The sequence below is a fragment of the Canis lupus genome, chromosome 16, assembly GCF_048164855.1.
Source record: "Canis lupus baileyi chromosome 16, mCanLup2.hap1, whole genome shotgun sequence".
Classification (NCBI taxonomy): domain Eukaryota; kingdom Metazoa; phylum Chordata; class Mammalia; order Carnivora; family Canidae; genus Canis; species Canis lupus.
Genome location: NC_132853.1, coordinates 42,804,377 through 42,832,376, shown reverse-complemented (window position 1 = coordinate 42,832,376; position 28,000 = coordinate 42,804,377). Strand labels below are relative to the sequence as shown.

Below are 28,000 nucleotides of genomic sequence, written 5' to 3'. Positions count from 1 at the left end.
CCCGCCTCGCTCCGTGGGGACCCAGACGGCAAGAAGATGAAGGTCTTATTTTATTTAGTGAAACATTCATTTGTAAGTGAATCTTCCGTGAAGACGTCCTGAGTGTACGTGTGCAGGGGGAGGGAGGCCAGCGAAACGGAGCTCGCTCCCCTCCCCCCAACTCGGCCGGGCCTCCTGGCCTCCCTCCCGCAGCCTCCCAGCCAATCATTTTCCCAGGCCCCAGCCCAAGTCCCAACTTGCCCAAGAGCTGGGCCTCCACCGGGAGAGGCCGGGGTGGGAGAAGAGTCAGGTGACCCAGTGGCTGGGGAGGGCAGAGGCTGACCAGGCAGCCCCGCCCCCGAGTCACGGCCAACCCAGGCCCGGGGGCGTGCACCACTCCACCGGTGTTTGGGCGGGAGGGGAGAAGGCGTCCGTGTGAAGTCGTGGGGAAGGATGGGCTCTTAAATGGCCCCCAAGTAAGGGAGCGGTGCACAGGCAAACACTGAGTGGTGGGGTCGGAGTTAATGCTGTTCTTCTCCTAAACCTAGGAAGGCTCAGGGCACAGCAGGACAGGGGGCTCAGAGCCACCTTAATTGGCTGCGGAGAGCCCTCCACTGAGAGTCACCTCTTCTGGGTCCGAAACGTTCGGAAGAGCCACTGGACGATGAAGGGCCACAGGAGGAAGAAGAGCAGCGTGGGGCCCGAGAGCCTGAGGGGCCACGGCCGGGCACGGGGCGGGGTCCTCTGCTGCCAAGAGGGAGGGAGTCAGGGGCCAGCCCAGGCTTCAGCACAGACTGGGCCCTCCTGAGGAAGCTTCTTCCAGAACTAAGAGGGAGCTTCTGTCTCCCTAAGACTGTAAGAAGTGGGGCAAAGAAGGCACTATCCCCACATCTGCACCACTAGAAGGGAAGGGGTCCTGATGTCCCCAGTGTGTCCCTGCCAGCCCACCTCAAGTTCCCTCCCATCCTCCTCCCAGGGCAATCCAGGTGCCAGGGGGGCTGGAGGGGCTGCCTCATGGAGACTGGCTTCTAGGGTATCTCTTCTGGCCACACAGCAGTGGTCCTGGTGGTATGGCTTGGACACCCAATATTATAAAGGATGTGCCACATATTTCAAATGGTACTCAGATTTTAGTTTCTAAATATCATTAGAAACTAAAAGCCAGGACTCTATCTGCTAAAAGCCAGGACTCCTTGGAGAAGTGGTTAATTCCAGGTCTGGAGCAGGGAAGGTAGAGGTGAATGTGGGACATCTTGTACCAGAAAGCAAGGAAGCTTTTAAAGATTAATGAGGTCATGTTATAAGAACATAGGACCCAGCTTGAAAGGGTCTCCATTGACCAAAATTGTGACAACATAAAGCATCACAAAGAATTAATTTCAGTTGATTGAAATACCGAATCTTTAAAATCCATTAGTCCATGATGATACTCAAAGAGAAAGTTGGAAATTTGTCACCATTGAGGTGGCTGTTAAATCAACTCCTTACTTTGGGTAATTAAAGAGAAAGAATTAACCTTTATTCTGCCTTTACATAAGTAAAACCCTAGATGAAACTCTACAGAAAAGTGACACCTAACATATGGTAAAGGAATAATAGAATTTAAAAGTCAGCATTTCTTTTCCAAATAAAGGATTGGCCCAGGCAAGGGTTATCCATCAACTATCAAAAATCATGTGGCCAGTGAGGTTAATGGGGAGCTGGACATTCCCTAGCTGCAAAAGGAAAACATGACTTAGCAGTGATGGGATCAGAATGTCACCCCTTCCTCATCCATGCAAGCATCATTAATAGTGGGACATCCATGTCTGTGTCCCCTGGTGTGAAGAGCATCATATCTGACATAATCTGGTCATGTAATGACCAGCCTCAGAGATAATCAGAAAGACCCAAAAAGGAACATTCTACGGGACCACTGCACTGGCCCTGTCAGTAGCAAGGAAGAAGGGCTAGTCTAGATGAAAGGGGTCTCAAAGGACAGAGGAACCAAAGGCAGCACATGCGCCAGGAAGGGATGGGCCGGGCAGAGCAGCTGGCAAAGGCGATTTCAGGACAAATGGGGAGACTGCAGTTTGGATTGGGTATTTGATGATATGAAGAAATTGTGTGTGCTAAAATGTTGTCATTTGGTCTAGGTAGTAGAACGTTCTTATTTTTAGAGATGGAAAACTGACTATTTTGGGGTGGAAATCTTTAAAATCTTCAGCATATAAAATTAGTTAAAGGTAAAATAAGAAAGAGAGAAAGAAAAAGGAAAAGAAAAAGAAAGGAAAGGAAAAAAGAAGATAAAGCTTTGCGGGATGGGTGTTGACAGGTGGATCTGAGGAAATCCCTGCCACCCTGGCTGCCACCCAGTGTTAAGGGGATCAACGGTCACCCAAGGGATCCCGCACATCTAGCAATTCAGCTGTCTCCTGCCCCTACCACCCTAGGTTTCTCAGGAACAGGCCCACACAGAGTTGATGGTGAGTCCCAGCTGCGTCCCAGCTGCAGAGGGAGACAGACCTGGGGCCATTCCCATCTCCATCATCTGAGGTTAGTAATAACAGTAGTAGTAACAATGGAAGGGGCATTATCTCATCTAATCCTCACAGCAGCTCTGTGAGGTTCCTCCCGGCCCTGTGTCCTCAGGTGAATTCCCCAGCCTTTCAGAGACTTGGTGTCCTCTTCCGTAAAAGGGAAATGAAAAGCAAACCTAGAGGCACCTGGGTGGCTCAGGGGTTGAGCATCTGCCTTTGGCTCAGGTCGTGATCCCAGGGTCCTGGGATCGAGTACCGCATCAGATTCCCTGCAGGGAGCCTGCTTTTCCTTCTGCCTGTGTCTCTGCCTCTCTGTGTATTTCTCATGAATAAATAAATATACTCTTAAAAATAAAAAAGCAAACCTAGTTCATAGGGTTGTGTGGATTACGTGAGATAACATAAATCCTGGGTTTGGCACTAAGCGGGGGCTCCAGAAATGGTAGCTGTGACTGCTTGTGAGCTCAGGACCCCAGGTGCCCAGGTGTAAGGGGCAAGCAGATCTAGGAGCAGTGCGGAGAGAGTAGGGGGACGAGGGCTGCACTGTTTGGGAGCAAACCCTAAATCTGGGAACAGAAGTCACGAAGGGGCACCAGGGAGCCCCAGCCCTAGTGGAAGGAGCAAACACATCCTGGCCTTCCAGACCGTTTGCTGGAATTTGTCCTCACACTCACTTTCTCCTCCAGCAGAGGAAAAGCAGGAAAGGAGGGCCCTTCCCACCCTCCCTTCCAGGCTGGAAGCACTTCCGTCCCCCCTGCCTGCTCTGCCTGTGACAGGAGCCACACCATTCTCTGCAGAAGTCAGAGATGTGGGCCAGTGGATAGTTAGGACCAAAAGACACAAGTGGCACCATGAGGAGCCTGGAAGAGAGCCCCATGGAGCTCGGCCCCAATCTCGCCTGGGGCCTTGGGGGTAGCTCACCTGCTCCGGGAGGCTGGGCATACTCTCGAGGCTCTGCAGTCTCCCCTGGACATCCCGCATGCTCTCTTGCAGTGCCCGAACTGTCCCCACCAGCCACGTGTCCAATTCCTGGGGCCCCATCAGGCTGCCCTCTGAAGAGCACAGACACACAAGGAAGGGGACTCAGAAGGCAACTCAGCTGGGGACAGGGTGGTGGCAGGCTGGGGCAGGCCTGGGGAAAAGTAATAGCGTGCAATCCCTTCTAAAGTGTGTCTTTTATAATAAAGTCCATCCATGTGGCTGAGTAACAAGTGGCCACGGGTTTGAATCCCAACACTGTCACTTGGCTGTGTGACTTTGGGTAAGCCAGAAACTTCTCTGAGACTCATTTTGTCATCTGAAAATTAGGGGAAGAGGTCATTGTCTTCACAGGACGCCTTACTTAGAGGAATAAAGGAGATAACATTTATGAGAGTGCCCCTTAAGGGGTGTGGCACACTGGAAGTTCTAGAAGGAGATAGGACGGAAATCATTATCCTTTGACAGTCTCAAATGGAAAGCCTTCAGAGAGGGGGCCAGGCAGGGACTTTGCCCATCCAGGCTGGCATCTGGCTGTTAGGCAAGTGCCCGCTGCTGGACTTTCACCTCCGCCCCAAGAGGGCAGTCAAGGGAAAGCCTGTGGCACACTAGAGCCATAAGGAATGGCAGAGTGAGTGAAAGGTTGGGCAAGGGCTCACCTTTCTCTGCAGGGAGCATGGAGCTGTTTCTGGTGTCAGGCTCTCCTCCAGGGGCTCCCTTCTGCTCTGTCCAAACCTGCTGAGATGAGTCACAAGGTCCAGGGGTGGGGGTAGAGCAGCCAAGGCACAGGGGGTTGGGGAAGGCAAGGAATGAGGGGTAGTCTCACCAGCTCAGGTTCCAGCTGCTCCAGGGAATCACAGAAAACCTCAGAGTCCAGGTCCCTAGGTGGCTGGGACTCTGGGCAAGGGGATAGGTAACATTAGTGACAAAAGGGAGGCGATGGAAGAAGAAGGATGTGAAATGGGGCAGAGGCACCTGTTCAGGGGCCATTAGAGACACTGCCACAGGAGGCAGAGATGGGTCCCAGGAGTGAGATCCTGGAAATGGAATCCCAAAAACTGTCCCCTGGCCCTTGTAAGCACAGGAGGTCTCCGTATGTGTGCCCATGAGGTGTGGACATCCAGCCTTCTCTCCTTACCCATCCCACTGGGAGCCCCCCACCCACCACCAGTCTGGGTTTGGTTTGGCTCTCTGTCCCTGTGGCCCAGGCACTGACCTGGACTTGGGGGTTCGGGTTCCCTGGGGAGGCAAGGAGGCTCTGGGGTAGCCCCAACATCTCCATTCAGCACCTGCTCTCTCCAACCTGCTGAGACAGCACCCAGAGGTGGGACTGGGAAGAGGCTGGTGCTTCCCAGGGAAATCAGCCCCTGCTCCCCATCAGCCATGAGCTCTCAAGACCCACTCCATCAGGGGCACTGGTTGGAGTCCCTACAAGGACATCACCTGGAGCCCTGTGCCCCTAAATCGCCCTTCAACTGAGCAGCCCCTCCACCTGGACCCAAGAAAATTCACTCAGCACTTGTGGAGCTAACAACCTGGGAGCCTGACCTGTGACCCTTCTCAGGAAGGTTTCCGGGGGCCTCGGCATATCAGGGATCACCCGGTACAAGGGCTCGAAGTGAGCAAACATGTCCTCTGCCACTGCGCCCAGGGGCACTGTGTCAATCACCTGTGGGAGAGGGGGTCTATCGGGTAGGCGCCAGCCCCTCCTGCTGCCGTCCTCTTACCCCACCTTGAGCTGGGTCCCTTCCACCCTGCCCCTGCCCTGCCATGCCCCTCCACCCTGGGCCCAGTCAGGGACCAGAGACAGGCAGAGCTGGGGAGATAGCATGAAGGTGGTAATTCCCACAAGTGTGTCAACGTGCAGGAAACATAATGGAGATGAGCGCCGAAGGGTGGAAGGCAGGCCACCTAGCTGGGACCTTGGGGACAGAAAAAGCCCACAGCCTCGCCCTACCTTCTGTGCCACTAGCTTCATCTCAGTGATGTAGGCAGACATGGCCTCTTCCCTGCTCATCTTGCCCAGGCTGTTCCAGGCATCCCTGGGGGGCAGAGAGCTGTGAGGGACTGGTTGACAGCTGAGGCCTGTTTGCCCAGCTGGTAGGGAGCTCACCACTTATATCGTCCAATTGGGTCCCAGAACCCAGGCCGGGGGACCAGGCAGGGTCCCATGGTAGCTTGCTTGTAGTAGCTGTAGAATCTCAGCATCTCTTCATAGGAGGGGCGGTAAGAGCCTGGGCAGGAGGGGTGGAGGTGGAAGGCAAAGCATCACCCCAAGCTCCAAGAGTGGAGGTGGGGGGAGACCCACTCTTGGAATGGGCAGAGATGGTGAGGCGTCCCACCCAGGGGGACAGGGGCAGGAGGTAGAGGAGATCCCCAAGGCAGCCCAGGCAGGGACTTATCTGCATAAACTGCAGGGATCAGAGCCTGGCAGGAGGCAGACCCCAATCTTCTTGACCCTCAAATGCAGGTCTCCGTGCCCTCACCATTCTTGGGCAGGTTCTGAATGACACTGACTGCGGCCTGGAACTGTTTTTGGTAGTCCGGTTCTGGGCTTTCATTCTTGGTACCCATACCCAGCAGCTCGGAGCCCTGGGGACCTATTTTTGAGCGACTCTGCAAGAACAAGCCTCCGTGTGAGCAGACCTCCACGATCCACCCTGGCCAACAACTCAGTAAGCCACTGATCCACTTTCCAGAGGGGCAGACTAAGCTCTCGACCTGAGTGAGATACCCTGTGGGCGGGGTCAGAAGCTGAGAAGATTCCTTTCCAAACACCAGGGCGGCGTGGGTGGGGCCAGGGTGGGCGCAGAGGACCTCGGTGGGTGGGTGAAGGCAGGTGTCAAAGGTCGTCGTTCCTCCTCTAGATGCACATCTCCAACTCCTGGCCAGAACTGGCAAGCCGAGCGGAGTCAGGGTGGGGCCAATAGACTCTCACCCTGGTCCCCCACCCGCTCTGCCCTAGGGTCCCCTAACCCCAGCCGCCTGGCCGCCTGGCACTCACCCTGCAGCTCCCACCACCCGGACCTAGGTCCTCGGTCGCCACTAGCCGGAGGCTTCCGACTGACCTCCGGGCCCAATCTGACCGGGATGTGGACGCAGGGGGAAAATTTAAGCCAATGAGAGAGCCCGTTTCAGCTTCTCCTTCTATACCTCAGCCACTCAGCGCGGCCCTTTCAAGATTATGCAAATATTTAGCTGTGCCTCTCCCAATCAGTCGAGGCGGATCCACCGGCCGGCTCCCCAGCCATGTAGGGGCCAGAGGCGGGAGGAAGCGCCACCCGGTGGACGTAGGGAAAAGACGCGGAGTCCTCGCGCCCCCTGGTGGAAGCCCGCGTCCATCAGCCGAACCCCGGTCCTGCAGAGCCCAGCGACCCAACTCAGCTCCTCAGATCCTTCTAGGCGCTGGAGATTAAAAAAGGGAGTCATGCCCCGGCAGAAGAGGGGGTTCTGGAGGAGGGGCATTGGAGCTGAGTTTTGGAACCTGTCAGTAGTAGGCCAAGAGAAGAATGAGGGAGATCATTCCTGGAGGAAGGAATTGCAGGATCAAAAGGCAGAAAGAATATCCCGACAGGGGTGAGGACCCCAACCAGTAGTACGTCGAATCTCTCGGTCGAGGATATCTGAGAATGGACTCGAGCAAGTAGGTTGGCAAATCTAGGTCTTGAGGAACTAAGCTGTCTCTTGGAGATGCCACGCTCCTGACCGCCGCCTAGTGGCGCTGTGCGCCCAGCTCTCCGCACCCATCCTAGGGCAGTAGCTGCAGACAACCCTAACATGGTTAGGCTCCGGCCATCCCACCCTTGGAGCACAGATATTCTGACGGTTTCATAAATAGTAAGAGAACGCATAAGGCGATGGCCAGGGCCCACACTCCACGCTCACTCACAGGTTGATGTCACGGACACGACACGGGGTGCGGCGGCCTTCCTGGGGCGCCAACCCATCCCAGCCTCGAACACAGAACCCGAGTTCAGCCGGGGATTCTAGAAAGTGCACCCCATCTTTCCCAGCTTTGAGACTTGTGCCGCTGAGGGGCCAGCAACTGGCCTGGCGCAGAGAGGGTTAATCCTATGACGTCACAGCCAGAGTCTTCCTACCCCCCACCCACCACTTCCCGCTCCCCCCACCTCCAGTTCGGGTTGCCCTCCCGCCTGGCTCAGTTCTCGGGGTTCTCTCGGCTTTCCGGGCGGGCCCGAGGACCCCGGGCCCAGGACGAGCCGGGGGCCCCGCAGAATCGGCTCCCTTCTGAGGCCTCCGGGCGGGACGGGGCAGGAGAAGGTGGAGAGGGGTCCCGAGGCCACCTCGAGTCGGGGCCCCGAGAACGCAGGGGGGGGTCTGCCACGGGACAATCCTCGGCCCTCCTCTGGCCCCCCAGCCCCCGATTTGGGGCGGAGGTCACCGGTGGGGCCGGGATCCGAGGATCGCTGCGTGGACGAGGAGGCGGACTCCTGAGCGGGGGGCGGCCGCGGAGGCCTGGGGGGACGCGAGGCGACCCCTTCCCTTCCCACACCTCGCCCAGGGCCCACCTCCCGGCCTGGGGTCAGCGCCCGGCCCCCAGCCACCGCCTCGCACCTCCCACCGCGCCGTCCTCGGCCCCGCCCTCTGCCTCCCCGTCCCTCCTTCTCCCGACCTCGTCCCTCCCTCCGTCCCCGCTCCCGACACCGCCCCTCCCGACTCCCTCCCGGCGCCGCTAAGTTTCTGGCTCGGAACCGCGCGCAGAGCCGGGGCCGGGCCGGAGCGGTGACCCCGCTGCCCCGTCCCCGCGCGCAGACCCCGGGCCCGGCCCCGGCCCCGCCGAGCCATGCTGTGCGGCCGCTGGAGGAGCCGCCGCCGCCGGCCCGAGGAGCCCCCGGGGCCCGCCCAGGTCGCGACGCCCGTCGCGCTCGCGCCCCCGGACGGCGGCAGCAGGAGGCCCGGGCTGCGGGCGCTGAAGAAGATGGGTCAGTGACGGGCGGGGGCGGTTCGGGGTGGGCGCCGTCGAGGGCTCCCCGGGCCGCCGGGCGGTGTGCGGAGGCTGGCGAGGCTCAGAATGCAGCACCCTACGGGCTGCGGGTCACACCTGAGGTCCCCCGACGTTCCCGGGCCGACCGAGGCCCGCGGGTGGCCTTTGCTCCCCACCAGGAGGCGCCGACGGGGCGCGGGGGCGCGGATTGGGGTCCCCGAGGACCAGGCGAATAGAGTGGCAGAGACAGGCTCGGGGTGTCCCTCACCCGCCTCCCCAACCCCGCGTGCCTTCCAGGCTCTGCGGCTGCCCCCGGGCATCCTGCGTTCTGGGCCGCCCTTAGGGGCAGGGGAGCGGTGGAAGAGGCGGGCCTCCAGCCCTGAAGCCTCCACAGGGGTTGCAGCAGCCACACAGCACTGGTAGGACAGGTCGAATTGGTGAGAATAGTGTCCTTGGAGTCAAAAAGGCAGAGCTCCCGTCTCAGGTGTGGGGAAGTGACCAGGGAAGGAATGTAACCGTGGCTTATTAAGGATCTCCCAGAGACCCACCTCACTGGATAGTTAACATAGGTGGCATCACTCTGTCTTCATCACTCTTCTGAGAGGTACCTGGTGTCATTCCCATTTCACAGATGGAGAAACTGACCCAGAGAAGTTGAAGATTTTGTCAATGCCCACACAGCTAGTTAAGGGCAAAGGCTGGCACGGAGGCTGTGCCCAGCCACACTGCCGCTGGTACCCTTTCAGAGCCTGGGCAAAGTGTGACCGACTGGCTGGTTGAGTGGCTTGAATGGGGGGGGAGGGGCTGGAGAGTGTGTGCGAGTATTTTATAAAATGTACCGTACCATGAAACCGAAGTGGGGTATTGGAACTGCTGCTGGTAAATAGTTAATGATGGAAAGGTGGGGTGTGGGGCTGGGGGGACAGGGCAGGGCTGTCCAGGAAACCAGTGTGAATCTTGGGGCAGAATTCAGGGGTGCCGATCGCCAGTCTTGTTGATCACCGCCACCCCCCACCCCTGTCCCCCTTCTTTCTTCTATCTCCTGTCACTCATTTGATCTAAATTGATTGAGCTCTATGTTCTGAGCACTGAGCCTTGCACTCTCCTTAAGAAGCCATAAGACACATGATCTCTGCCCTACCCTCCAATCATTCATGCATTCAGCGGACATTTATTGCGTGCCTCTCTCTAGTAGGCTCTGTCCTGGGATTCAGCAAGGTTCTGGCCCTTCAGAGAGTGGAGGCTTCAGCAGGGAGATCAGGCAATGAAGCAAAGAAACAATACTAGGAAAGGAGGGGGCAAGTCAGTTGCTGGGAAGCCAGCGAGGGTCCTGGCTGCACCCCAGAGCCAGTCAGAGACTGGAAAGAGGCAGGTGGGGGCCAGATTCTCAAGGTCCCTCCGTATAGAGTTACAGACTTGCCCTGGAGGGCAGCAGGAGTCCCAGAGGGTCTCTGGCAAGAGGAGGGAGGCAGGGCTCGTATAGACTAGGGGCACATTGGATGAAGGCAAGGGTGAATCAGGGAGAACCATAAGAGGGAGACCGAGGACTGAGATGGTCAAGCTATGGTGGTGCTCAGACTCGGGCCAGTGCAGCTGAGTTGAATTCTAGAACTCCCTAGGAGGCGGCCTGGGCTAGACTCCGTAGGTGGTGAGATCTGAAAGGTGTCTCTGGTGGATGGCAGTGTCATTCTCTGGGCTGAGCAGTGCTGGTGCCTTGGGAAGAGGAGGATGGCCATGCGGAGTTGAGGTGCCATTGTCTTCCCAGGTGTGGGGCCAGAGAAGCAGTCCCTGGAGTCAGCCACTGCAGGGGTGGCGGATGCTGTGGGAGGGCTGGGATGATGCCCCTGCATACCTGCTTACTTCTTCATTCCAAACACATCTGCTTGGCCCTATCAGTGTGCCATTGCACTGTGCCAAGGGCTGGGGCTACGGAGATGAATAACACAGCACTTTGCCCTCAGGGAGCACACAGTTTACTAGCAGGAGACACTTGTAGACCAATAATTACAACGGAGCCCAGGGCTCAACTGCCCTGAATGATTAAGCTCCATGGGAGCTCAAGGCACCCCATCGTAGTGACACTGTCACGACCTATGTGGGTGTCAGAATGTCACCTGGGCTGTCCTCCCCACTGCTGCCCTGTCCTGCTGAATGACTGCCAAGAAAGGAATGTCCAGTTTCTGGGGAATGCCCCTTCCCCAGGCCTCCCTGACTCCAGCAACGGGGCAGAGACCAAACCCAGGTGTCCTGGGGCCCACCACCCAGGTAGCTTCCCCGACCACAGCAGCCAGAGCTCCTCTGCAGATGGCTCTCTGGGCTGCCCCCGTTCATGGCCATGGCCACACCCCTTAGGCTAACAGAACAGATCTTATTTCTGGTCTGGTCAAGAGGCTTGGGCAAGGAGTGGCTTAGAGATCAAAGGCTCAGAGAGACTCACAGAAAAGAAAGGGCTTTTCCGGGCCATCCTGGGTGGGTGGGTGGGTGGGTGGTGGAGGAACTGGGACAATAAGGAGGACCTAGGACCACGAGGAGGAGGGAGGAACACCACTCCTGCAGAGTGCAAGCGAGTCATTTGCGGAGCCTGGGGCTCTTCTCCTGTCCCTTCCCCCAGGGTGGCGTGTCCCCAGGAAGCCAGGGATCAGCTGGAGAGAGCTAGAGCTCCATGAACACCTGCTGGGTCAGACGTAGTGGCTGAGCTTGCTGCAGCGGGAACCCACCTAATCCTGGGCTCCCTGGAGGAGAAGGTTTGCTGCGGTCCTCACAGTGCAGATCCCCTAGCCAGGATGAAGCCACCAGCCCCGGGGCCCACAGGGCTAAGAGGCAACTGCCAAAGCCTAGGTTTCAATGATGGCTCTTTTTTGCCAGAACTAATGAATACTAATTATCACCTTTATAACGCACTACAACGAGTGAGCGAGGGCTTTTCACGCATTGGCTCATTTAATGCTCACGATTGTATGAGGTATGTGGTACCATTAGCCTCATTTTACAAATGAGAAACTGAGATTCAGAGAGGTTCAACCCTGGGAAGGAGCCGAGAGAAGGTCTGAAGCCAGGCGTCTGGCCCAGGGTCCGAGCTCATATCACAACGAGTGAGTGGATGATGTGTGCCTGGCCATGGCCGGCTCCTCCTCTCCCCCACAGAGGGTCTGCCAGCCTCTAGGGGTGTCCTCACCGAATTATTTGCTTGCCAAATAAAAATACAGGATGCCCCGTTAAACGTGAGTTTCAAATAAACAACAACACTTGGGACAGACTTAGACTAAAAGATAGTCTAAGACTATCTGAAATTTGAATTGAAGTGGGCATCCTGAATTTTATCTGACAAGCCTGTCTCCCCAGAGCCCCTGGCATTGCCTGTGCCCCTGATGCTCCGCCCTGCCCCTAATCCTCCCAGTGAGCAGAGCCCTGAGTGGGCACAATCCTGTTCCCTTTCCTCCCAGCCCGCACGCAGCACCAAGTGCCCCGGGGGCAAGAGGGCTCTCCCTATGGCCTGCCCAGGATGTCTCCTGCAGGGTGAGTGGGGCTGCCGCGCGTGGAGTTGGCAGGTGGGGGTCCTCGCAGGTGCCTGGCCTGGCGGCAGGGAGACCTGGACAGCCGTTCTAGCTAGGCCTTGTGGTTAGGCTGTCATGCCTTGTGGCTTCCCTGGCCTCTCCTCCTTCTTCAGCTCTGGGGAGGCCCTCTCCTACGACCTCTGCTCCCAAATAGGCTTCATACCTGTTCTGGCCCTGCCGGGAAGGGTGCTGCCACCTTTGTCACACTGTGTCTGGCCAGGGACAGGGGAAGCACTGCCTGCCTTTCCTGACGTTGTTGACTCTCCGAGGAATGTTATGGAGTCTGGCACGGAGCTCCACTGGGCCCTTGCCCCGGGTGTGGCAGCCTGCCCAGGCAAGGGGGACATGCTGGGTACCCGAAGAGCTGGGGCTGACTGCTGGCCAGAGGATTAGGGTGGGAGGGCATTTGGGACCCCTTACCATTGTGTGTTCCCTCCCAGAACCATCAGGAAAAGCTTCTCTCCCTCCCCTCCCCCACTTGGCATGAAGCTGTCGGCTGTTGCTATTCCCTGCATGTCTCACATTCCTGCTGGAGCCCCGTGTGCCCTTCCTGAGCATGCACTGGTGCAAGCACACATCCACACATGTGTGCACACACACATACACCAGCACACACACCCTATATGCACACTCACCCTGACACACACCCTTGCTCGAGACTTCCCACTTTCATGCCCTGCTATGAAAGTAATGTGCCTACATATTACCCCTCTTGTCTACACTCCCTGTAACCACATAGCCCACCCACCCTCACCTCCCACCATTGGCCAGCTCTGGCTTCTGCCCACCCCCTACATGGCCCCTGTGTCCTTCTTTGGTTTGGGTGACCCACACTATTGTCAACACACACAACCTACCCTCTCATAATTCCAGTGGTCCATCTATGGAAAGGGGTGGAGATGGGGGGTTGAGGATCAGAGATGGATCAGGCTTCTTTCCCATGACCCCTTCCAGCTCTATCACTGAACAGTCTCCTGCCCTTGTCCTTGGCCGCCAATACGGAGCTGCTCAGGCCTCAGACCACACACAGACCAAACCGCCCAGGCTGAAAGGTGATAGTTGGGAAAGTGGGAGGTGTCCATTCCTCACCTCCCCCTGGCCAGTCTCTGGAGGCTGAGATAAGCATTTGGCCTAGAGGAGGTGTCTGAGTCCCAGCTGACAGCACTGATCTGGGCTGGACAAGGGCCCAGCTGGAGACCATGGCTGAGGAGGACGTATGGGAACATGCCTGGGTCCTTCTTCCCTCCCGGGCCACCGCCTCCTTTCCCTTTATTGTAATTTAGTAAGTGCCCACTGTGGGCCAGGCCCTAAATGGAGTGCACCTTGGCATTAGCTCATTGGAGCCACACACAGCCCTTAGGGGGCTTAGGCACCCTCCAACTCTCAGTGCATTCTAGATCCACCACCTACAGACCCAGGACCCTGGATAAGTTAGCTGCTCTGTGCCTCTTGTATCATTTTATTGAGATATTAATTCACACATCATACAGTTCACTCATTTAAAGCATACAGTGGTTTCTGGCATATTATGTTACTTTTTAATTAGCAGTAAAATATATATATCATAAAACTAGCCATTTTCACCATTTCGAAGTGGCTAATTCAGTGGCATTAATTATATTCACACTGTTACACATTCACAATGTTGTGCTAGTCCCCGAACTTTTCCATTACCCTAAACAAACAACAAAGGAAACCCTCTGCCATTAACCAGTCATTTTCCTCTTCCTCCCCGCCCTGGGGCCCTGGTAACCTCTAATTACACTCTACCTCTGAATTTTTTTTTATTGAGATATATGTGACATATAATGAGTCTTTATGAATTTGACTATTCTAGACATCGTGTGTAAATGGAATCTTACAGTATCTGTCCTTTTATGACTGGCTTATTTCACAGTGCTGCCAGGGTTCATTCCCTTTGCAGCTGAATAATATTCCACTGTATGTCTATACCACCTTTTACTTCTCCATTCATCTGTTGCTGGATATTTGGGTTGTTTCTATCTTTTGCCTATTGTTCATCCTCATTTTTACTGCTGTGTTTTTTTTTAAGTTTTTTCTTTAAAGATTTTATTTATTTATTCATGAGAGACACACACACACACACAGAGAGGCAGAGACACAGGCAGAGGGAGAAGCAGGCTCCATGCAGGGAGCCCGATGTGGGACTCGATCCCAGGTCTCCAGGATCAGGCCCTGGGCCGAAGGCAGCGCTAAACCCCTGAACCACCCGGGCTACCCTATTGCTGTGGCTTTATGACTGTTTCCTCTCTGGTCAGTCAAGGTGGCCATGATACTGGCCCAGCCCAATTCCAGGTTCCAGGCAGAGATGTTTATTTTTCAATTTTTTTAAAAGATTTTATTTATTTATTCATGAGAGACAGAGAGAGAGAGAGACACAGGCAGAGGGAGAAGCAGGCTCCATGCAGGGAGCCCGACGCAGGACTCAATCCTGGGTCTCCAGGATCACGCCCTGGGCCGAAGGCAGCGCTAAACCACTGAGCCACCTGGGCTGCCTAGGCAGAGATGTTTAGATAGATACCCATGGAACCCACAAGAGGCAGCTTGTACACCTGCTCCAAGTAGGGAGGAATGAGGCTGAGGAAGCATCTGTGGGTTTGGGCCCTGACAGGACCTATAAATGTTTACTGGGTGCCAGGGCAGAGAGCCAGGGGCCTTCCAGCGCGTCCTCCTGACCTCACCTCTGTGGGCCCCGCCCTTCCTGTCTGGAACCCTAATCCCTTTGATCCCCGAGGGCTCAGAAGCTCAAGCAATGGGGAAATAGTGTTACTTGCCCAGGGACTCAGCACCTGGCTCAGCCTGGCATTGAACTCTCATTCGGTTTGGCTTCTCCACTGCGAGTGTGGTTGGGAGGCAGTGTGGTCCAAGGAGCAGCGCCATCCTGAGGCCAGTGCTGGTTGGGCAGGCAGACTGGACTGTCAGCCTTTCCCTCACCAGGCTCCTGGGGAGTGTGTGTGTGTGTGTGTGTGTGTGTGTGTGTGTGTGAAGGGGGGGCCCTCAACATGGGAACCTATCCCAGCAGAGGGCCCATCAGAAGTTTAGGCTCCCTGTGTCCATGTCCTGTTTGTAGAAGACTGGACAAAGCAGGCCCTCGGTGACTCACCTCCACTTCCGGCCTTAGTCATTCACCAGCCCCCCCTCTCCCAACCCTCCCCAACCACGGGCTTGGCATTGGAGGGCTGGCGGGGTCAGGGGAGGTGGCCCCAGCTGCAGAGCATGGTTGTCACCGGGAATGAGGAGTTCCTTTCCTATGGCTGAAGAGGTGGAGGAGGGGTGGGCTCAGTTGTGATGGCACTACAGGTCCCCCCAATGTCCTACCCGCCCCCCAGTTCACTGCTTCTCAGGCTGAGGGGATTCAGAAGTTGCCCACACATGGGCATGTGAGTGCAGAGGGCTAAGGGTCTGCTGAGTTTCTTGGTCTGGTGCGTGCCGCGTTCTAGCCTCTTGTTTGGAGAGAGGAGGATTCCACCTCCACTTCCTAGCTAGGGAGCACTGATTGGCACTGACCCAAGAGGCCAGTCTGAATCCTGAGAGACCCTTTGGAGCCATTAGGGCCACAGGCAAGCCCCAACGAGGACCGTAGGCTCCTCCAGGTGGCAGGTTTCTCCCCTGGTCCTAAGACCCTGATTCTTGATCACAATCACCCTCAGAGTCACAGGGTAGGTTTTTAAACATAGAAACCCAAGTCCCAACCCACACCTGCTGGACAAGAATGTCTGGGCTGTGGGTTTTGCAACCTCCTCCAGGTAATTCCGATCACAGCCAGGGTTTAGAAATCCTGGCCTGTAAGGAAAGGACAGATCGGGAAGGGCTGGCTGGCGATAGAATGAGCTTAGTTCCCCACTTGTTGGTACATCTGCCGACATGGCTCGTCCTCCCGTTTCAGAAAACAATGGCTGTGAGCCTGGGTCTGGGATGAGCCCTGAACTATGGATATAAGACTCTGTCCCTGTCCTTGGACTTATTAAAGTTCACCGAAATTACAATTTAGGTGGGGTGTTTGTTTTAAAATAAAAAGTGCTGTTGGTGACCAGGGAGGGAGAATGCCCATCTGAGGACAAATCAAGGAAGGCTTCCTGGAGGAGATGGTGTCTGAGCTGATCCTTGAAGGAGTTCTGTGTGAGGAAGAGAAACAGGAAGGATCCTACAAAGGCTCCCAGAGAGAGTGAGAAAAGGCGGCCCAGGGATTTAGACTTGGTTCCATAGGTGAGAGTTTACAACACACAGGGGCCTTGGGGGCACAAAGCCTAAAGCCAAACCCAGTACTGGGGGCTTGTTAAAATAAAGGGAGGAAGATACACCCATTGTCCTGTTTCATTTGGCCCACACAGTGGTGTTTTAGGGGCTTTTTGTTTCAATTTGATTTAGTTGCCAACATTGAAAAATCCGGAGGCTTCACATACAAATCCAGCTTCCTGTTCTCTAGAGACTCTGGGCTGCCCTCATCCACTCCTGGCTGCCCTGCTCCTTCCAAAGGGCATGGACCCTCCAGTTTCAGTTGCCAGGTTCCCACTCTTCTTGTTGTCCCCTGGCTCAGAATCTCTGGGCTGTGGGTTTTGCAACCTCCTCCAGGTAATTCCGATCACAGCCAGGGTTTAGAAATCCTGGCCTGTAAGGAAAGGACAGATCGGGAAGGGCTGGCTGGCGGTAGAATGAGCTTAGTTCCCCCCTTGTTGGTACATCTGCCGACAGATGGTATTGACCTCTTACAAGACAAATGAGAGCAGGATGTGGCACCCTCAGGATGGGTGGCATCTTGACTGAAGTTTGGATTTTGCTGCAGGGACAACTGTGGTGTCTGCACTGTGTGCACAGAGAACATGAGGCTCAGAGCAGTCACGGATTACTGCCACCAAGGCTGTGTAACTCAGAAGTGACAGTGTTGGGATTTGCCTCCCTGGGCCCCTGAATTTATTAATTTTTTTAAAAAAGGTTTTATTTATTGATTCATGAGAGACACAGAGAGGGAGAGTCAGAGACACAGGCAGAGGGAGAAGCAGGCTCCATGCAGGGAGCCCAACACGGGACTAGAACCTGGGTCCCCAGGATCACGCCCTGGGCCAAAGGCTGTGCTAAACCGCTGAGCCACCCAGGCTGCCCCAAGGACCCCTGAATTTAAATTCTGCACTCCCCACCTGCACCCTGACCATGACAGCAAGGAAGAGGGACAGAGGAGCAGAGGGATTCAGTTTGGTGGCCGTGGGCAGGGGTGCTGGGACCTGACCTCCAGGGTTTGAAGTCCCCTTCCACCACTTGGTAGCCGTGGCATTCTGGCAAGTTAGTTCAGCTTCTCTGTACTTGTCCTCTCCTGTGTTCATTCATGAGTAGGGGCTGGCATGTGGTAGAGGTTTTGTAAGCATTTCTTCTTCTTAAGGAAGGTGGGCAGCTGGAAGCACATGTGGGGTTACGTGGGATTGTGACAGTGGCTGGGCAAGGGTGAGTGCCAAGTGTCACAGGAGACCATGCTTTCAGTTGGACACAGAGAGGACACCTGGATGTCAGCCACAGGCTGGCCTTGGCAGGGCTGGTCCCGGGGTTCGTGGCCTGTGACCCTGGAGCCGGAGTGGCCTCTATTGTCTTTGTCTTGGGGAAAGCAGAGGTGAGGAGCTTGGGTTGCAGCAAGAGAGATTTAGGTTAGATAGTGAGATTACCTTCTTGATGTCAGGGCTTCACATCAAGGGAAAAGGCTGTTGGCGACAGATTCTGGTTGAAGTCTGGAGACCAGGATGGGAGTGGCAGAGAGGGGGACCTTTAGGGAGGGCCCTAGTCCCAGGCGCTGCCTAAGGGGTTGCTCTGTTTGGAGGGCCTCCTGCTCCCCAGAAAAGAGGTACTGGCACCTCCCCAGGGGGGCCTGGCGGGGACACACCAACCGAGGCCTTGGGGCAGAAGAGCCCAAGGCCCGACCCAGTACTGCGGTCGCGTCCCCAGCGGCCTGTGACGGCTTGTAGGGCAAGGCGGCTGCCAGCTGGGAAGAGGGCAGAGGGGCGCGGGGCCAGGCCCGCCCCGACGCCCCGCCGCCTCCCGCCGCCCGCAGGCCTGACGGAGGACGAGGACGTGCGCGCCATGCTGCGGGGCTCCCGGCTCCGCAAGATCCGCTCGCGGACGTGGCAGAAGGAGCGGCTGTACCGGCTGCAGGAGGACGGCCTGAGCGTGTGGTTCCAGCGGCGCATCCCGCGCGCGCCATCGCAGCACATCTGTGAGCGGAGGGGGGCCGGGGCCGGGGGAGGGGGGACAGCGGCCGGGGCGGGGGGGTGCGGACAGCGGGGGGGGCAGCGACCCGGGCCCTCGGCCCTGACCCGGCCGCGCCCGCCCCCCCCGCGCCCCAGTCTTCGTGCAGCACATTGAGGCGGTCCGCGAGGGCCACCAGTCCGAGGGGCTGCGGCGCTTCGGGGGCGCCTTCCCGCCCGCGCGCTGCCTCACCATCGCCTTCCGGGGCCGCCGCAAGAACCTGGACCTGGCGGCCGCCACGGCCGAGGAGGCGCAGCGCTGGGTGCGCGGTCTGGCCAAGCTGCGCGCGCGCCTCGACGCCATGAGCCAGCGCGAGCGCCTCGACCAATATCCTGGCGGGGCGCCGGGGTGGGGGGCCGTCCTGGGGGGCCCGCGGGCCGAGCCAGAGCCCCTGGTCTTCAGGGCGGAGGGGGGCGCCGGGCCCTGGAGGCCGCGGGCGGGGGGGAGGTATAGCCCCAGGCCGGGCGTCCCCGCAGGCACCTGTGGGGGGGGGGCGGCCGTGCCCAGCCTGTCGCCGGTATTTCCTGAGCGCCCACACCTGGATCCACGCCTACCTGCACCGGGCCGACTCGGACCAGGACAGCAAGATGAGCTTCAAGGAGATCAAGAGCCTGCTCAGAATGGTCAACGTGGACATGAATGACATGTACGCCTACCGCCTCTTCAAGGTGGGCTCCCACCCCCACTCTGACCCGAGTCACCCGCATCCGTCCTCACCGCCAGCCTTGGTGGGTGGAGCGGCCTCCGCCTGCGGGCAGGCCTCATCTGGGCCTGGGTAGCCTTTTACACTCCCCGGAGGGCACTGGGCCAGGATGGGAGTGCGCCCCAGAGCATCCGTCCTCCCCCTCAGGCAGGGCCAGGGAGCCTGTTCACCTGGGCCGGCAGCTCCAGCCGGACTGCTCTGTGAGTTCGATTATTTGTTACTCATTGACCCCTGGTGTGAATTTGGGGAAGGAAGGACCCTACGTGGGAGGAGGAATTATGGCTCGTCCTGCCCCTGGGTCACTGTTTTTCCTCCCACATCTTGATTTTTGGGGGTAGGTCATAGTACAGAGAGACAGGCACTGAATCCAAGAGACCTCCCCTAGAATCCCTGCCCGCAGTTTACCAGCTGCGTGAGCTTGAGCGACACCCAGAGCCTCGCTAGCTCCCAGTTTCTCTACCTGTGCGAGACACCTGCCTGCATAGCGTGGTAGATGACAGGTGTGTCCATACAGGTGCGGGACACCTGCCTGCCCAGCGTGGTAGATGACAGGTGTGTCCGTACAGGTGCGGGACACCTGCCTGCCCAGCGTGGTAGATGACAGGTGTGTCCGTACAGGTGCGGGACACCTGCCTGCCCAGCGTGGTAGATGACAGGTGTGTCCGTACAGGTGCGGGACACCTGCCTGCCCAGCGTGGTAGATGACAGGTGTGTCCGTACAGGTGCGGGACACCTGCCTGCCCAGCGTGGTAGATGACAGGTGTGTCCGTACAGGTGCGGGACACCTGCCTGCCCAGCGTGGTAGATGACAGGTGTGTCCGTACAGGGTGCGGGACACCTGTCTGCCCAGCGTGGTAGATGACAGGTGTGTCCGTACAGGTGCGGGACACCTGCCTGCCGAGCGTGGTAGATGACAGGTGTGTCCGTACAGGTGCGGGACACCTGCCTGCCCAGCGTGGTAGATGACAGGTGTGTCCGTACAGGTGCGGGACACCTGCCTGCCCAGCGTGGTAGATGACAGGTGTGTCCGTACAGGTGCGGGACACCTGCCTGCCCAGCGTGGTAGATGACAGGTGTGTCCGTACAGGTGCGGGACACCTGCCTGCCCAGCGTGGTAGATGACAGGTGTGTCCGTACAGGTGCGGGACACCTGCCTGCCCAGCGTGGTAGATGACAGGTGTGTCCGTACAGGTGCGGGACACCTGCCTGCCCAGCGTGGTAGATGACAGGTGTGTCCGTACAGGTGCGGGACACCTGCCTGCCCAGCGTGGTAGATGACAGGTGTGTCGGTACAGGCCAGCTTTCCCAGGTGTTCTCCTTCCCTGAGCTTCTCCCTGTGCCTCCCAGGAGTGTGACCACTCCAACAATGAGCGACTGGAGGGTGCTGAGATTGAGGAGTTTCTGCGGCGGTTGCTGAAACGCCCCGAGCTGGAGGAGATCTTCCATCGGTACTCGGGCGAGGACCGCGTGCTGAGCGCCCCGGAGCTGCTGGAGTTCCTGGAGGACCAGGGCGAGGACGGCGCCACGCTGGCCCACGCCCAGCAGCTCATCCACACCTATGAGCTCAACGAGACAGGTGGGGGTCTCACAGATGTGGTTGGGCTCGACACCACCCTGTCTGGGCATCTGACAGATCTGGGTTTTCAGCTAAGTGGGCTTTTCAATTTCTGGCTGTGGGTGCCATCTTGGGCGGGTTACCTTGCCTCTGGGAGACTCAGCTGCCACATCTGGAACGTGGCATAACATATAGTATCTTCCTCACAGGGTTTGGTTAAAGATTAAATGGGCATGACTTATGGGGGCACCCAGCTGGCTCAGTTGGTTAAAGCATGCAACTCCTGATCTTGGGGTCATGAGTTCAAACCCCAACTTTGGTATAGAGATCATTTAAAAAAAATAAATGGGGGAATCCCTGGGTGGCTCAGTGGTTTAGCACCTGCCTTCAGCCTAGGGCGTGATCCTGCAGTCCCAGGATTGAGTCCCACATCAGGCTCCCTGCAGGGAGCCTGCCTCTCCCTCTGCCTGTGTCTCTGCCTCTCTCTCTCTCTCCGTGTCTGTCATGAATAAATAAATAAAATCTAAAAAATAAATAAATAAATGGTGGGTGCCTGGGTGGCTCAGTTGGTTAAACATCTGCCTTTGGCTCAGGTCATGATCCCAGAGTGCTGGGATTAAGTCCCACATCAGGCTTCCTGCTCAGCAGGGAGTTGGCTTCTCCCTCTGCCCCTCCCCGCTGCTTCTCTCTCTCTCTCTCTCTCTCTCTCTCTCTCTCTCTCCCTCAAATAAATAATTTTTTAAAATATTTTATTTATTTATTCATGAGAGAGAGAGAGAGAGAGAGGCAGAGAGAGAAGCAGGCCCCATGCAGGGAGCCCGATGTGGGACTTGATCCCGGGACCCCAGGACCACACCCTGGGCTGAAGGCAGGGGCCAAACTGCTGAGCCACCCAGGGATCCCCCTCAAATAAATAATTTTTAAAAAGATTTTCTTTATTTATTCATGAGAGAGAGAGAGAGAGAGTGAGAGAGAGAGAGGCAGAGACACAGGCAGAGGGAGAAGCAGGCTCCATGCAGGGAGCCCAATGTGGGACTGGATCCGGGGTCTCCAGGATCACATTCTGGGCTGCGCTAAACCACTGAGCCATCCTGGCTGCCCAATTAATAAGCTTTTAAAAGAATCTTTAAAAAAATAAATGGGGGCAGCCCCGGTGGCGCAGCAGTTTAGCGCCACCTGCAGCCTGGGGCATGATCCTGGAGACCCGTGGAGCCTGCTTCTCCCTCTGCCTGTGTCTCTGCCTCTCTCTCTGTCTATGAATACATAAATAAAAAATCTTAAAAAAAATAAATGGTATAACTTATGTAGAATCTAGTCAGTAGATAGGTGCTCTTTATTACTAGCTGAGTGAAGTTTGTTTTGAGGGCCTGTGGGGCCAGACGTGAGGATCCTCCCTGTGGCCTGATGCTCTCTTTTGCTCATCCTTGCAGCCAAACAGCATGAGCTGATGACACTGGATGGCTTCATGATGTACCTGTTGTCACCTGAAGGGGCTGCCCTGGACCCGGCCCACACATCTGTGTTCCAGGACATGGACCAGCCCCTCTCCCACTACTTCATCTCCTCCTCACACAACACCTATCTGACTGACTCTCAGATCGGGGGGCCCAGTAGCACCGAAGCCTATGTTAGGTACTGCAGCGGGGGATGGTAGGGGTGAGCACACCTGGGAACCCAGCTTGGGGAGCTATAGAGCTCAAATCTCACTGTGGGCTTCCTGAGGGGGGGAAGGAAAGAGAAGGTGTGGCTACCTGGCTCACCCTGTCCCTTGCTGTGCTCTGTGGCTCCCACATGATGGACATCTTGCCTGCCCATCTGTTTCTGCAGGGCCTTTGCCCAGGGATGCCGCTGTGTGGAGCTGGACTGCTGGGAGGGCCCAGGAGGGGAGCCCATCATCTATCACGGCCACACCCTCACCTCCAAGATCCTCTTCCGAGACGTGGTCCAGGCCGTGCATGACCACGCCTTCACTGTGAGCTTCTAGGACCCCCTGCCCAGAGAATCACTCACCAAGTGCTGCTGGGGCAACTGGCCAATGGGGTAGAAGAAAGCTGAGTGAGAGGCCCTCTTCCTCCATCCTCATGTTTAGTAACTACATTAAAATCACAAAATGTTCAGGAGAAAACCTTAAGGGTAGGGAAGGACATTTTAATCATGACTCCCAAAGAGAAAGCTATGAAAGAGAAGTTCAGCATGGAGTCTGCATAAAATTGCAACTTCTGTCAAGGTATACGTAAATCTTATCTTCAAAAAATGATGGGCATGGGGGCGCCAGGCTAGCTTAGTCAGAAGAGCGTGCTACTCTTGATCTTGGGGTTGTGAGTTCGAGCCCCAAGTTGGGTGTAGGGGTTACTTAAGAAAATCAACTGAAAAAAAATATGGGCTTGGGGAGAAAAGTGGGTGACATAAACAGCACTGGCCAATGTCATTAGGCTATGAAGGGCATTTATTAAAAACAAAACCATTCCTGCAGCTGTCCTCAGCTTCCCAGACATTCCACCTTTTCCAGACCCTTTTCCAGACCCCAGATCTGACCTGTGACCCCCTACAGACACACCTGCCCCAGAGTATATCCCACCTACTCAGCTCCCCAGAGTGCCTTTGCCTGCCTGTCCTGAAGAGGGTTGGGGGCCAGGTACAGTGGGGGTCCTCGTAGGGGGAGAGGGAAGTGGTTCTGAGCTGTTGCCTTTCCCCCCCAGTTGTCCCCATACCCTGTCATCCTGTCCCTCGAGAACCACTGTGGGCTGGAGCAACAGGCTGTCATGGCCCGCCACCTTCGAACCATCCTGGGAGACACGCTGGTGACACAAGCGCTGGATGCCCAGAACCCTGAGGAGTTGCCATCCCCAGAGGTAATGAATGCCCCAGACTCAGCCTGGTGGGGGGAGGATCTGGCTGCAGTCCACCATCCATCCCTGCTATGCCACCTCCACAGGTCAGGACCCCTTCCCTCTCTCTGCCTCAGTCTCCCCCTGCTCCAGCGTTCATTTGACATCTGCCCCTCCCCCCCAGGGTCTTGTCTCTTTCCTACCCACCAGACTTGACTAGACCCATCCCACCCTATTCTGGGCCTTCCGTGCCCTCACCCTCACCTCCCTGCTCTGCCTCCCTGCGTACAGAGTCCCTGCAAACTCAGACATTCCCACCTCCAAGGTTGGGACATTCTTCTCTACCTGAAGCTCCCTTCCCAGCCATCTGCACTTGGCAAGCACCACCTGCTTAGACCTCTAGCTCAGTGTAAACCACCTCTTCCTGTAGCCTTAGAAGCTTCCTCAGCTTTCTGACCTGGGGTGATTTTTCCTCCTAAACCCCGGAATGTTTTATCTGCCTCCTCAGGACGGTTGTGTTTTTCTGGTTCCTTGAGAAAACTCTCCTACTCTCAATCCAAATACGCAGAGAATGTTGATTCACCTGTGTGTGTGTGTGTGTGTGTGTGTGTGTGTGTGTGTGTGTGATTTCTTTTTTTTTTTAATCAAGAAAAAAACGATTAAAAAAAATTGAGCTGGGGGCACCTGGGTTACTCAGTGGTTGAGCGTCTGCCTTTGGCTCAGGGCATGATCCCAGGGTCCTGGGATGGAGTTCTGCATCGGGCTCCCCATGGGGAGTCTCCTTCTCCCTCTGGGGATCACAACCTGAGCCAAAGGCAAACGTGCAACCACTGAGCCACCCAGGTGTCTATTTTTTTCTATTAGAAACATCACGCATCTTTGTGTGTCCTTCCCGGCTCCCCCCAGTCAGCCCCTCACGTCTGGTGGTTGTACGACTGACCCAGGGGCAGGAGGGCATAATCCTTCCCTGTCTGTGGGCCCCGACAGCAGCTGAAGGGCCGGGTTCTGGTGAAGGGGAAGAAGCTGCCGGCTGCTCGGAGCGAGGATGGTCGAATTCTATCCGACCAGGAGGAGGAAGAGGAAGAGGAGGAAGAGGAGCCAGAGGCCACAGAACAGAGGCGGCGGGTGAGTGGGACCCTTGGGCTGGGAGGAGCTACGTGGAGCAGGGCTGGAGCCAGTGACCCTCGCTGCGGCTCATCTCCCAGGCCAAGCAGATCTCCCCTGAGCTGTCGGCCCTGGCCGTGTACTGCTGTGCCACCCGCCTGCGGACCCTGCGCCCCACCCCGGTCCCGCCCCAGCCCTGCCAGGTCAGCTCCCTCAACGAGCGCAAGGCCAAGAAGCTCATCCGAGAGGCAGGTAGGAGTGGGGACATGGGGGGCAGGAGGCACCCTGGATGTCTGGTGGGGCGGTAACCTGAAGTTGGTCTGGAAAGGAGAATGACAGGACTTTGGGGCCAGTGAAGGGGTCAGGAGGCCCCCAGATTGGGGCTCAGGGAGTGAGCGCCCAGTGCGTGCCTAGCACCGGGCCGGCATGGATGGAGGGAAGAGGGCCCTGGCAGGAGGGGGGCTGCTGCCTGCCTTTGCTGGACTCAAGCCTAGTGGCAGGGCCAGGCGTAGACGGGAATGATGGTGCAGGGTGATCAGTGGGCCGTTGGGGGGTCCAGGGGAGCCCCCGCAGAGGGGGTGAGATCAGGGAAGGATTCTGGAGCAGGTGATACCTGTAAAGACCCCAGAGCAAAGCATAGGGTGGAAGCAGCCAGGTGAAGAAGGGGAAGGGGTTTCCAGGCTGGAGGAACAGGTTGGACGAAGGCCTGGAGGCATGACATGCAGGAAGAGTCCTGGGAACCCGCAGCACAGTTGGAGGAGTGCATGCGGGATGAGCGCTGGATGTCTGCTTGGGGCCCCTGTTCCAGGCCTGGAGGTAGGGGGGATATGCAGTGCTCGGGTGTGGAAGGGGGTTCTTGACCCTCGCTGGGCTTCCAGAGCCTTCTCCAGAAGGTCCTCTCAGTCCTGGGGCAGAGGGAGTTCAGCCTCTGTTCCCAGCTTGTTCCTGGAGTTGGGGTAGAGGAAGTTACAGGCCGGGCACTGGATAAAGGACACCCCCGGGGCCCCAACTCTCCCCCAGGGAACAGCTTTGTCAGGCACAATGCCCGCCAGCTGACCCGAGTCTACCCCCTGGGGCTTCGGATGAACTCCGCCAACTACAGCCCCCAGGAGATGTGGAACTCCGGCTGTCAGCTAGGTGAGTGGGGGCAGGCGCACAGAGCAGGCAGGGTGCTGCCGTGTGGGGGCGGCCTCCAGGGATCCGTGGGAGGCCCCGGGCAGTGATGGGGCCATATAGTTTTCTGGAAGGTGGAAAAATGTGTTTTCTTGGTAATAGCACTTATTAAAATAGTTGTTGGGAAAATAGGTGGGAAAACAAATCAGACTCATTTCTTCCTGACAGTGTGAAAGTCTCCCATTTTTTTTAAAGATTTTTTTTTATTCATGAGAGACACATAGAGAGAGGCAAAGATACAGGCAGAGGGAGAAGCAGGCTCCCTGTGGGGAGCCTGATGTGGGACTCGATCCCAGGACCCTGGGATCACGCCTTGAGCCAAAGGTAGACGCTCAACCACCCAGGCGCCCCACTGTCCCATTTTTTTATGAAGGCAAAAGCTCAAAACCTCTACTCCCATGTGCCCTCTGACACACACAGACATGCACACACCCCACTCCCTAATGCCCCCTGACACACAGAGGTGTGCACACACCCCCCCCCCCCCCCCGGGAGTCCCACTGAATCAACACTGACAAAAGTGGGCTCTGGAGGGACGCTGAACCCCAACAAAGAAGCAAAGGTAGGGGGGAATATGGTCCCTTTGAGGGCAGATATGGAAACCCCAGCCTTCCTTGGGCCCAACTCTGGCCCAGACCTATTCCCTGCCTCTGGCCTCTGGCCTCGAGGGATACCAGGGATAAAGTGCAGGTGATAGTGGGGGCTGGGTCCCTTGGCTGTCATGATGCCCACCCCCCAAGCCCTGGTGGGGGTGAGCAGTGAGACCTGAAACTGAGCAGCGAGAGGAGGGCTGCTAAGAGCCCCTGCTCTGACCCTGCTATGTCCACAGTGGCTTTGAACTTCCAGACACCTGGCTACGAGATGGACCTCAATGCCGGGCGCTTTCTTGTCAACGGGCAATGCGGCTACATCCTGAAACCCGCCTGCCTACGGCAGCCAGACACCACTTTTGACCCCGAGTGTCCTGGACCTCCCAGAACTACTCTCACCATCCAGGTCAGCAGCCTGGACCAGCCCTACTCTGGGGTCACCCTAGGGTCACAGCTAGTCCCAGCAAGGTCCTGCCTGGCAGGGCGCCAGACAGCAGTGGCCTGGGGGCGGCCTGGGGTGTGGGGGAGAGCTGGCGGCTTCCTGCCTGAGCAGAGGGGCCAGACTGCAGCTCCCCTTCCTTGTCCCCCGCAGGTGCTGACTGCACAGCAGCTGCCCAAGCTGAACACTGAGAAGCCAAACTCCATCGTGGATCCCCTGGTACGCGTTGAGATCCACGGGGTGCCTGCAGACTGTGCTCGAAAGGAGACCAACTATGTGCTCAACAATGGTGGGTGGATGTGCTGGTGGCAGTGGGGGTGCTTGGGGCCAGCAGGCTCCTGACTGCCCTGCCTGCACCCTAGGCTTCAACCCGCGCTGGGGGCAGACCCTGCAGTTCCAGCTGCGGGCTCCTGAGCTGGTGCTGGTCCGCTTCGTGGTGGAAGATTACGACACCACCTCCCCCAACGACTTCGTGGGCCAGTTTACGCTGCCCCTCAATAGCCTGAAGCAAGGTGGGTGGGGATGGAAAGGGAGGGGGTCTGGGCCGCCAAGACCCTGTTCACCTGGGCCCTGGATGTCCTCTGAGAGCTTGCCCCGAGCCCTGAGGTGGGAGGTGGTCTGTGCCCCCACGGCCCTGGCCCTGAAGGGTTGGGAGTTGGGGTGGGCAGAGAACTGGACACGTGGCTCCCCTCCCCACAGGGTACCGCCACATCCACCTGCTTTCCAAGGACGGCGCCTCACTGTCACCAGCCACGCTCTTCGTCCACATCCGCATCCAGCGCTTCTGAGGGTGGGACGGCCCACGCTGGGGCCCCTTGGATGCCAGCCTGCCTCCTGTGGCAGAGGCTCTGTTCTCCTCAGGAGTGGGGGTTGCAGGGAGGACTAGCCCCTCCAGCCTGCTCGCTTTGCCCACTCCACTCTCTGGCCCCAGTGGAGCGCTAGGGGCTGCCTTGGTCCCTCTTGAGAACGGCCGCTGCTTTGCCCTGTGACCCCAGAGCCTTGAGCCCCAGCTCCTCGGATTCTTGGCTGGCTCCCCCGCCCCCTGCTCATGAAGAGCCAGGCCTGTGGCTGCCGGATTTGGGGAGGAAACCTGAGCCTTTAGCTGTTCTCTGCCCCCCAGGGGGGCATCCCAGCCGCCATCCCCAGAGTAGTTCAGCCCCTTCCTTGCCCCCCCCCCCCAGGTATTATTAGCCACCCCCCAGGGCCCTCCCCTTGCCAGGCTTTCCTGGGCTCCCCACTGGAGCTCGACTTTGGGCTGCCTTTCCCAGGAAGCCTACGAGTAGGTTTTCACTTGTGTCATAGAAGGGACCTGAAGAGGACAGGAGATTATCGATTTTAAAAAATAAAGAAACAAGTTTACTACTGCTGTACCCTGAGCACCTGA

General features: G+C 57.2%; 2 protein-coding genes across 19 annotated transcripts; one reads left to right on the top strand and one right to left on the bottom strand.

Moving 5' to 3' along the window:
• Nucleotides 1-32: 32 nt before the first annotated feature.
• ACBD4 (acyl-CoA binding domain containing 4) lies at nucleotides 33-12,983 on the bottom strand. Of its 16 annotated transcripts, none has more exons than XM_072780942.1 (11): nucleotides 7,366-7,579; nucleotides 6,198-6,370; nucleotides 5,963-6,092; nucleotides 5,590-5,710; nucleotides 5,434-5,533; nucleotides 5,025-5,145; nucleotides 4,693-4,782; nucleotides 4,303-4,373; nucleotides 4,136-4,214; nucleotides 3,420-3,550; nucleotides 33-723 (listed from the first exon to the last, which is right to left on the bottom strand). In XM_072780942.1, exons 1-11 carry the CDS (start codon nucleotides 7,421-7,423, stop codon nucleotides 601-603), a joined length of 1,197 nt encoding a protein of 398 aa, XP_072637043.1. In that variant the 5' UTR covers nucleotides 7,424-7,579; the 3' UTR covers nucleotides 33-600. The 16 variants fall into 16 exon arrangements, with proteins under 16 accessions (XP_072637043.1, XP_072637040.1, XP_072637045.1 ...); XM_072780939.1 differs by having other exon boundaries at nucleotides 33-726; nucleotides 7,366-7,578; XM_072780944.1 differs by having other exon boundaries at nucleotides 4,136-4,211; nucleotides 7,366-7,578.
• On the top strand, nucleotides 8,266-27,986 carry PLCD3 (phospholipase C delta 3). 3 transcript variants are annotated; one of them, XM_072780934.1, is made up of 15 exons: nucleotides 8,266-8,419; nucleotides 18,031-18,192; nucleotides 18,323-18,551; nucleotides 18,763-18,892; nucleotides 20,275-20,503; nucleotides 21,913-22,114; nucleotides 22,310-22,454; nucleotides 23,182-23,334; nucleotides 24,298-24,435; nucleotides 24,516-24,666; nucleotides 25,435-25,551; nucleotides 26,417-26,583; nucleotides 26,770-26,905; nucleotides 26,979-27,128; nucleotides 27,316-27,986. In XM_072780934.1, the coding sequence occupies exons 1-15, from the start codon at nucleotides 8,281-8,283 to the stop codon at nucleotides 27,402-27,404; spliced, it is 2,337 nt and encodes a 778-aa protein (XP_072637035.1). In that variant the 5' UTR covers nucleotides 8,266-8,280; the 3' UTR covers nucleotides 27,405-27,986. The 3 variants fall into 3 exon arrangements, with proteins under 3 accessions (XP_072637035.1, XP_072637034.1, XP_072637033.1); XM_072780933.1 differs by lacking the exon at nucleotides 8,266-8,419 and adding an exon at nucleotides 11,895-11,937 and having other exon boundaries at nucleotides 24,301-24,435; XM_072780932.1 differs by lacking the exon at nucleotides 8,266-8,419 and adding an exon at nucleotides 11,895-11,937.
• The last annotated feature ends 14 nt before the right edge of the window (nucleotides 27,987-28,000 follow it).